General features: G+C 38.2%; 1 protein-coding gene across 16 annotated transcripts in view; it reads right to left on the bottom strand.

Annotated features, from left to right (window-relative positions):
- Positions 1-8,573, bottom strand: part of sncaip (synuclein, alpha interacting protein) — a 31,876-nt gene extending 23,303 nt beyond the window's left edge. For 15 of the 16 annotated variants that reach the window (XR_015497343.1, XR_015497342.1, XR_015497335.1 and 12 more), the window contains exons 1-3: positions 8,451-8,573; positions 1,069-1,139; positions 370-433 (exon numbers count right to left, since the gene is read on the bottom strand). Coding sequence is in view for 3 of the 16 variants with exons in the window: in XM_087263993.1 (XP_087120119.1) it covers positions 370-433; positions 1,069-1,125 (121 nt within the window). In the remaining 13 variants the exon portion in view is untranslated. Of the gene's footprint in view, positions 1-369; positions 434-1,068; positions 1,142-8,450 lie in introns of those variants that run through there. The other variant, NM_001113636.2, reaches the window with a different exon arrangement.
- Positions 8,574-11,147: the final 2,574 nt, after the last annotated feature.

Below are 11,147 nucleotides of genomic sequence, written 5' to 3'. Positions count from 1 at the left end.
GGGCATGAATGAATTCCCTGAATGAAAGAGCCAAACTGCAGTTAAAGTCCACCATTTAATCATTTGTCAAATAATTCGACTACAGACGTCCATGTAAACAGTCCCTTTCTCCCCTGTTGGGTGTGTGTTTTGACTCTGAAACTTGCGCGTGCCCAAATAGACACTCCCACACCAAGCCTCTTTTCTTCCTCCGACACTCCCCCCTAAACAGAGCTGGACACGCCCACTTTTCTGACTTTTTCCAAAGTAGAGGTGTGAAAACACCCTGCTGAAACAAGAGGGTTTCATGGCCCTTTAATAGGGCTGTCTGTAAAGCAGAGCGCCATCTGCTGGTGAAACTATAAACAAGTGTGTGAATGAGCGCAGTACCTTGTCTCTCGTCGTTCTGTCCATCATGTCTCCGGCACAGTTCAGGAATGCTCTTAGATGAGTACTGTACAACACACACACACACACACACACACATTAGGAAACACTGCTATCAGTTTAACTTCAGCACTGCACATGTAAACATTTACAGTACACTTTAACAAGTCAAACAAAGCAGTTTATCTAGATCAGGGTTTCAGGGATTGACGGAAAGCTAATAATTTATTGATAAAACTTTAATTATATAATAGTAAACAATAATAGCTTGAAATAATCAAAATAAAATATATACTAAAAATGAAAACTCTAAATTTACGATAAATAAAACGTCCTAATATGTATTCAATCCAATATGAAATAAGCAAAATCAAAGCAAAAACACTAACCCAAATATTAAATATATGTTTTTGTTGAGCTTTAACAGATAATCATGAATATGTAAATATAATGATGTGACTAAAAGCATTAAAGTATTTTCGATTTTTAAAACAGCTGCTGATGGAAAATAGTAAATAATCGCTGACCATGTAAATAACCACGAGTACATGAAATCTGCTTTATAATAATAATAATAATAACCTGATAATAATAATTAGCAGTTACAGTATAATGAACATGATTTGGATTATGGGATGCAAATCTACTCAACTGTGCATCTGCCATTTTTAAATATAATCTGCATATTTCATAAGTACTCACAGGTAAATCATCAGTGAAGTCAATCTCATCCAGATCCAGATATTCAGGAACGTCCATCTTCAGTCAGCATGCTGAAAAACACCAGATTATTACCAATCGACAATCAATAACTGATCCACACTTTATCATTACACAAACTGCAACTGCTGCATCAGTGTGACATCATTCTGAGCCATGCGGCGGGGCTTCAGCTCAACCCACATCGGATTGGACAGTGGACGTGAAAGTGGGCGTGGTTACAAAAGACTATATAAACTTATTGAAATAAAAACATGATGTTGGTATAGAGTAAATTTAGTATGTTTTGCTACAGCTAAATGCTTCAGATTTAAAGTTCATCTTCATCAAGTGATGATGCCAACCACAGAGCACTTCTAGAGGTCTCCATAATCCTGGACCAGGCCGTATCCTGAGCTGCTGCTGTGGTGGTCATGGAGGAGTGGAGAGCATGAGACTGATTCCTGAAAGACCTCAGTGACAGACGAGTGTCCGCATTGATCCTGAAGGGCCGGCCTGAACACTAGCCGGTGACCTCTCCCACCTGCAGCTTCTCCACGATGGATGTCCAGCGCTCTCCAGCCTCCGGCGCCTAGACTGCAGCTCTGCACAAGAAGTCTGGCCAGAGGAGAAATGGTCGTGCCCAACTGAGCCTGGTTTCTCTCAAAGTTTCTCTCCTTCACTTTGGTCAGTTGGTGAAGTGTGTTCCTCCACTCCTCCTGCTTGGTTTGGGTCTTGTGGAGCTGTGCATGGATGGATTTGATCTTCAGTTTGGACTCTCAGCAGTGAGGATTAAACCACACTGAACTTTAACTCTGAACACTGTTTGAGTTTACTATAATCTTCTGTGTTCAGCTGCTGACACAATCTACACCAAAGGTCTTAAGCTGGATTCCAGGGGCCTGTTTCAGAAAGGAGGTTAAGTGAAAACTCCGAGTATTTTAACCCTGAAATGAGAGAAACTCTGGGTTTTCCGTTTCAGAGTGGCAGGTTTGTTAAACTGGAGAATGCAGGGTAAGTCAAGCCTGTTTCTGAAAGAAAGGTAACTTCAACTCAGAGTCAGTTACTGTGGTCACTTACAATGTGAATCTAACCTGGTCAGGAGCAGGTTTTATTCTCTAAACTCAGAGTTTCTGTCGGTCTCCTCCCCTTTTTTCAGATTTAATATAAGTCTTTTGCGTCTCTAGAATGTGTATATAAAGTTTCAGCTCAAAATACCCATCAGATTTTTCATTATACCTTTTACAAGATGCTGTTTTATACACATTTCCAGCAGGGGGTGGTTTTGTTGTACTGCGCCTTTAAGCCGAGTTCTGCCCGCCTACTGTTTCTACGTGCCTTCCCACATGCTTTAATCTCCTCCCTCGGCTGCGTCAGACAACAGACAGACTTAAAGGAAGCAGGTCTCACGAAGCGTTTGTGAGATACTACAGTAAGAACTAACCCTTACTAATCAGAATTTGTTGTGAAGTTGCATTGATGAGTCACACACAATATCATTACAAAGTTCATGCGCGCACACACACACACACAGAGATACACACGCACACCGCAGCTGACACACACACACACACACGCAGGCAGGCAGGCAGATAGAGCGCTCTTAGCACTGTTTATGCACTCAAGTGTGTCAGGATACAGGCTAACCTCCAGTACTGTGTGGATATCTGTTATGCTAATGTACAAAATAAACCTGATTTAACTTCCACAAACCGGGATTGAAGCTTCTTCTTTTATAATTGTTCTGACACGCGGCTGTGCTGATGCAGTAAAGCTGAAGTAAAACGCTGTAATTAATTACACACATACTCTGTTTTAAAACACTTTAAACATGTGAAACTTACTCTTAATCACATTTGATGATGATCGCTGATCCTAGCGGCCAGAACAGACCTTTTATTCCCGGTTGCTTTGCGTATGTCTGTCTGGTCTTGTTGACATATACACGCGACTACCGGAACATGTTAATGCGCGCAGCTGTCAATCACTTCGGTGGGCGGGGGGATCGCACTCCTACATAAAGTTGCGGTGGGTTTAAAACCGCTCTAATTGGTCCACCATTTTTATGTTGTTAAATTGAAAAAAAAGGACTGAGTGTGTTTATATCACCCCAATATGATGGGCTATACACTATATATACACATATGTTTGTCCAAATAGCTTGAAAAGTAGATTTTTTTACCACAGGTGCCCTTTAAAGATGAAGCTGTATTTCTGGCCTTAGCCTTACGTCTCCAGACACCTATTTTAATGCTCATTTTGGATACGTGCATAAAAAGGATTAATGGAAACGTCATGATGCACTTAACTTTTGAAAATATGCATTAAAAACATGCGCATAACTGAGAGGATAAACTTTTATTCACTAGAAAATATGCGCATAAACTACGACGGAAACACTTTTACTGAACAAATTACAGTATGTGCATAAAAAAGGTCATCAAATGATGATGGAAATGTGTGTGAATGGACAAACCAGCAGGCTGAGCACACTGTAACACGTCTGAAATGTTGTTTTAGTCATTCTAAAATGCCTCAACTGTTTGCGTATTAGTGTATATTATTAATTACCTCCGAGCGTCTGGAGCGTGTCAAGATCTCCGCGTTTCATGGCTTTAAACGCCCCCACGTGTTCATTGTATGTCAGCATTGTCTTCTGAGGCGCGAGTACATTTATTAAATAAAGAAATAATTGACGCAGATTCTTCTTCCTCAGTAAATTCTGTTTTTACTCTAGATATTTGGTGCCCGTTTAATCAGGAAGTGAGGTTTTTTTTTTTGACTCGTTGGATGGAAACTTTATTTTTATTATTTTTTAAACTTTATTTTTCATCTTTTATTCCAGTTTTGCACATAAATTAATGTAATTTATTTGGCTGGAAACAAAGATATTTCCTACATTTTAGTCACACACAGAACACAGTCACGTACGAGAATGGCTTGTCTTTTTTAATAAATAATTAGCTTGAATTCATTGACCTTCGACGTGTACTGTTGTAGATTAATGGGATTATTATTCTTTCTAAAGAGTATTTTTAGCACTGCTTACCTTCTAAATGTTAAATAAACCTCTATCACTTGATCAATAAAAAAGGCAGACACACAAGTGCCCTGTTAAATCTATTAAAACTGCTAAACGTGTATAAAAGTTTAGAAAAATGTATAAACGTCACACATTACATTACTTATTTTAATTTACTTTAATGTTTAAATACTTTAAATGTAAAACTACGCATTAACTTGAGCAACTCCAGACTGTCTCTGTTTCACTGATGGTTGTTTCTTTTAAATATACTGTATACGCTCATATTTGCTATAACTTTGCATGATCACATCAAGTTCAGCTGGAGAAAGAAATGCTGATCTCTTTTTTGAAGATGTTGCCATGGTCACTCGTAATATCTGCCCTCCATTGATAATGCCTTTTTATAGTTGCAGTGTGCACGCTTAACTCGGAGTTGGTCTACTCAAAGTTGATTGACCTAACTCAGATCCGCTATTCTGAAACCTGCTTTATTCAGTGTTAAATGCTAATAATGTGAGTTTGACATGACATTTATTGCCATATACTGAAACCCGCAGCAGATAGTTCAGCTCAGATCTGGAGAATAGAATAAAGTATCTGAAACTGATCTTCAGAACTGAGACTCGGTGCAAACCAACACATATCAGTGATTCAGCATCTACATTTAATCATGTTAAAGAGGGTTAATATGTGTTCATTAGGTTATAAACCTGACCATTGCGCTGGAGTGCAGTGAGTGCTCTATTCTGTGCTCATGAATGACTGCAAACTGCTCATCACGGTGCATCTCGTCGTGTAGCGTGTTGATAAGACACGAGGTTACAATGTGACCTGCTCACCTAACGTTTACACTTGTAATATTTATATTATTTGGTAATTAATAACCTCATGTGGAACTCTGAATCTGCGTCTCATTTCAGAGTCTGCTACTGTCCACCAGAGGTCACATTTCAGTCACTGACGCATGCTTTAAGAGACTTCCTGACTGACTGAATGAATGAAATACGCTGTTTTCCACAATCTGGCAACCCGGGTGCTGAAATATAATTGGCTAAACTGGCATTGGGCGGGTTAAAGAGACGTTCCGGCACGTAATGCACATTTTCAAAGCAGAATATCTGACTTCAGCATTAGGCATGGGTACCGAAACTATGTACTTTATCCGTCTCAGTGATTTTTATTATGAAAGACCGAAGTATCAATAAGCTCTGACATTACCGGTTCTGCTATCGGTACTGGAGAACTGTTGCTGAATAAACATTACCTACAGTAGCATTATTTAACTGACCAACCTCGTCTGCACAGTTGGCAATCTCACATGAGAAATGCTCGTGTTTCCGGCCAGCATGTCACACAGACGCGCCCTCACACAGCTCGTAAGCTTGCGGAGTGAACCAAACGGGTTGCATGGACAGCGACAATGCCCGTTGGAACAAACGCAACAAGTTGTTTTGTATAAGCGGAAACGAGAGCAATCTGGCTCAGTGAAAGTGTCTTTAACCGCAATGAAAAGTTTTTGACTGCCTATAGCTACTGACGGTAACGTTACATCATGCACATCGTTATGCCAGCAGTCAATCACCTAAATTATTATAACATTAACAGTTAAATCAACACACACGTTCGGTTATGGCCCGTTTCTACTGTCAAAAAGTGACCGAACCAAACCGTACAGTATCACTATTTCTGCATCCTTTCGAAAGGCTACCAAACAGGAGAAAGGGTACCAAAATAATAATAATCCAACCCGAACCCCCCTTGGCTACAGGCCTGACTAGTTAATTTAACCTAATAAATTGTATGAAGAGAGGATTAAATAATAATATAATAAATTAATGAAATAATAATAATAATAATAAATATATATAAATATATATTTATATATATATATATATATATATATATATATATATATATATATATATATATATATATATATATATATAAGCAATAACACACTCTTAGCAGTGCGATATGGCTGTATATCGGCACTGGTGGGAGTCCTGCTACGTGTGATATTGCGTTTATACAACCGTTTGATGCCATAATCGTGTATATAAAAACAAAATCAAACATGGAGAGTCTTAAAAACCCTTTTGTATGAGGAACTACTTTCTTCCGCGTTGGATTCAAATCATAAGCTGACAGTTACACAGTTGAGCGTGCATCTTTTACACTGTAGATCTGTAGTGTCTGCTTTCTGCTGGCTGTATGTAGGCGGAGTAATACACAAAGGGTAAAGAGGCTGTACGGGAACTAGACAGAACTGTTGTATAAATTATATATATAAATTTTATATATATAAATTTTATATATATATATATATATATATATATATATATATATATATATATATATATATATATATATATACACATGTATATATATATATTAGGGATGTAACGGTATCAGAATTTCACGGTACGGTAATACCTCGGTATGAATGTCACGGTACGGTATTTGTTGAATCATTTACAGGAAAAAACAAAACTTATGAAAATACTCCAAAAAAGTGCCAAAAGTGTCAATGACATACAAATTAGTCATCTATCTGTAAGCTTTGAAACACTAACTTCAATTTTAATAACAAAAAAATATTAAACCATGTAAAAAAAATAAAGTTTCAATTTAGTATTGTTGAAAACTCATCACATTCAACATTTAATCACACACTCACTCAGATAGAGATGGGTTTTAAGAAAAATTATCATATAAATATAATCTGGTAAAAGCTGGTATCTCTGGGTATTTACAATGTCCCCTGCAACAGAAAATCCCCTCTCATTTGGGACTGAGGTTTCTGGGACAAGAGAGATATGACTTGGCCCAGGTTGACAGCAGTGGGTAACGTTGTGCATTGTCTTTCCCCCACTTGAGAGGATAAACCATGAGTGAGATAGATCTCATGTCTGCATCAATCTGAACAGTGTGCTGTGTTTCTGCAGTCTCCATGACTGATTTTTAGTCGTATTCCCCAACTTGCAGGCACGTGCACACATAGGGCTCAACCTGTGCAGTGCACATGCCCTTTTTAGTCTTGGATAGAAAGTTCCCTTCCAAAATGATCAAAAGTGCCCCCGCGACGCGACATACCCCCCGTCCCCGCTTTACAGTACACGCGCGACAACACAGCTGATATGAACTCGTGCGACAACACCGCTATTCAGTACGCGCGCGACAACACAGCTGATTAGAACGCGCGCGACAACACCGCTATTCAGTACGCGCGCGACAACACCCGCTTTAGGGTTTTCCAGCTCTTTTTCATCCCCGCTTCTAGCAGCACACTCCATTTCCGCATTACTGGATCTGTAGCGACAACAGACCGCAAAGGATGATGGTCAAGCATGGGCTGATGGCAATTGTAGTTTTCGCTACCTCCTGTTCGCTTCATTCGCCTGAGCAAATTTTCTCAGAAGACCTATAGTTTTACCGAGTCATGCGACTTCGGTAATATCGAAAAAAATTAATATTGCGGTATGACGGTATTTACAATACCGTTACATCCCTAATATATATATATATATATATATATATATATATATATATATATATATATATATCAATGTCAAGTGCAAACCTACAGCGTTGGTTTGAGAGAACTGGTTAGAAGCGCTCGAGAAATGAAGATTAATTGAACGGAATAAAGCTTTAAATGTTTTATATTTGTACGCATCTTCTATAGCTGTAACTTATATTTCTACAATTAAAATATGTTTTTACTTCTTATTGTACTCCATAATTTAGATTATTACTGATATTTTAGTTTTTGTAAGGTCAGAGGCGGTTGTATAATCATTTTACTGCATATTGTACTGTGTTTGTGGCATAATATTTTCACTTTAATTTGATTTTAAGCACTGATTAACATTAACTAGCGGTTGGTGGGTGAGTTGGTTGAGTGATTTATAACTGATGAAAACTTTATTCTTCAGAAAAACTGATCAATCCAATACAATAAAAGCAGAAATATGACAAGTATACATATTTTCTCTCTCTCTCTCTCTCTCTCTCTCTCTCTCTCACACACACACACACACACACACACACACACACACACACAGATATAACTGATGATTAAACACACTGATGAATATTCAAGACAGAATAATGATGATGATGATGATGAGGATGTTGAAGATGGTGGGGCTGTCTTGTTTGCTCATCTGTGTGTGTGTGTGTCCCATCTCTCTCTGTTTAAGTGTGTGTGTGTGTTCTGTTTCTGCCTTTTGTTTCTAGCATTAGCTTTAGCCTTAGCATCCCTCAGATGATCTCCATCCTCTCGTTGTTTCTCTCGGCTGATTCGGGTGTGCGTGTGTGAGAGTGCATGTAAATGTATGTGAATGTGTGTGTGTCGTACCTTGTGTCCACTGCTGTCTGTCGCCGACTGTGTGTGTGTGTGTGTTTCTGCTGATTAGCGGATCATCTGAAGAATGTGACACGAGCGCGCGCCTCCTTCAGCCTCCTCAGCGCGCGCGACCCCAAAAGGGCCACGTGCACACGCAGAGAAAAGGCCGCGCGCACTTACACACACATGCCAGCAGAGGGAGACAAGCACACACAAAATACATACACAAAACGCGCGCACTCATACACACGACCACACAGCTGAGGAGAATACATTACAAAGACTCTTTTCTAATTTTCTAATAACCAAAAACTAACAAAATATACTTTAGTCATTTATGATAAATACTAGTGTTTTGAACATACTGTAGTGAAATGTATTATACACTGTATATTATAGTTTGTACAGCTCCCTTTGGCAATGAATGTTCCAGTATACTGTAATACCTATAGTGAACTAATAACTGCAATAAATACTGCAGTATGCTTTAGTTTTACTACAGTAAGCTGAGGTGGACTGTATTATAGCCTAATACACACAATAATTGTAAAAAAAACAAACTACAATATTGGGCTATTTGTTTATATTACTATAGTTGTTGTGTTACCATAGCAACAGTAGAATCACCACAACAGATCAATTACTGTAGTTGTTGTGCTACCATAGCAACTGCAGAATCACCACAACAGATCAATTGCTATAGCTGTTGTGTTACCATAGCAACTGTAGAATCAACACAACAGATCAATTGCTATAGCTATTGTGTTACCATAGCAACAGTAGAATCACCACAACAGATCAATTACTGTAGTTGTTTTGTTACCATAGCAACTGCAGAATCACCACAACAGATCAATTGCTATAGCTGTTGTGTTACCATAGCAACTGTAGAATCAACACAACAGATCAATTGCTATAGCTATTGTGTTACCATAGCAACTGTAGAATCACCACAACAGATCAATTACTGTAGTTGCTTTGTTACCATAGCAACTGTAGAATCACCACAACAGATCAATTGCTGTAGTTGTTGTGTTACCATAGCAACTGTAAAATCACCACAACAGATCAATTACTGTAGTTGTTGTGTTACCATAGCAACTGTAGAATCACCACAACAGATCAATTACTGTAGTTGTTTTGTTACCATAGCAACTGTAGAATCACCACAACAGATCAATTGCTGTAGTTGTTGTGTTACCATAGCAACTGTAGAATCACCACAACAGATCAATTACTGTAGTTGTTGTGTTACCATAGCAACTGTGGAATCACCACAACAGATCAATTACTGTAGTTGTTGTGTTACCATAGCAACTGTAGAATCACCACAACAGATCAATTACTGTAGTTGTTGTGTTACCATAGCAACTGTAGAATTACCACAACAGATCAATTACTGTAGTTGTTGTGTTACCATAGCAACTGTAGAATCACCACAACAGATCAATTACTGTAGTTGTTGTGTTACCATAGCAACTGTAGAATCACCACAACAGATCAATAACTGTAGTTGTTGTGTTACCATAGCAACTGTGGAATCACCACAACAGATCAATTACTGTAGTTGTTGTGTTACCATAGCAACTGTGGAATAGCCACAACATATCAATTGCTATAGTTGTTGTGTTACCATAGCAACTTTAGAATCACCACAACAGATCAAAACTATGATTGTTGTGTTACCATAGCAACTGTAGAATCACCACAACAGATCAATTACTATAGTTGTATCGTCTCTGGAATCGTCACAACAGATCGACTCAAGTACTTTACTATAGTATGGTTCAAAAACACGACAGCATTTGCTATACATTACTGTTGTATTAACGTTATGTAAAACAAACTCTACGTACTTTTACAATAGTTTATTTTTCAGGTTTTCCTCAATTTGTGTGTCTGAATGTGTCTCTAAAATGCTGTTAATGCTGAAGAACAACACTAGCACCATTTTTGACTGAACGATGTTGTAATTTGTACACATTGGCTGCTACTATAATTCCATTATTCAGAATTTGCAAATACTTTTCTGAAACGTTGATTAAGGTGATTGTGTGAATGTGCCAACGTCATGAGAACACTCCGCAGACTCACCTGACCTGTAGTGTTCCTTATCTAGCTGTTCAATAATAGTAGGCCAGTGTTTGCTGGTTACCTTACGTTAGTTGTATTTAAACGATGGACACCTGAATTAGCTCTAATACCATAAGGCTGGTTTCCCAGGCCTGTGCAGGTGTGTAAACTACAGTACAGGTGAGCAGAGTCACTCATGATGGAAAAGTCCCGCGCTGTGCTCACGTGACTAACATGAGTGGAAAACTTTTACCCGTGAATCTCAGCTGCAAACACTACATTTATTCTACAAATAAGTACAATTGCCAAATAGAGGATGCGTTACGTTCAGCTCAGTTCTGTCACAAAATGTTGTGTTGGTGAAAATCATTACCTTTTTAATTTACATCCATGCAATCTGGTATTTTGCATAATTTCACAAATGTTCCATCATCAGGAGCGTCACGATAAATAAGAAATGACATGTAATGTTACCAACTAACAACAGTGATATCTGCACAGGGAATATCTTACACTCATCATAAACGCTACACCTAGCAAATTTCTGTTGAAAAATAATAAAGCTAATAGATGTTAACAGAAAATCTTTTTAAGTTTTAGAATTGCTAAAATTATTAATTACTACATTTTATACTC

Source organism: Danio rerio, chromosome 8 (genome assembly GCF_052040795.2).
Source record: "Danio rerio strain M-AB ecotype USA chromosome 8, GRCz13ab, whole genome shotgun sequence".
In the NCBI taxonomy this organism is placed as follows: Eukaryota; Metazoa; Chordata; class Actinopteri; order Cypriniformes; family Danionidae; genus Danio; species Danio rerio.
The sequence above is the reverse complement of the archived record's forward strand: the minus strand, read 5'-3'. Positions and strand labels throughout refer to the sequence as shown.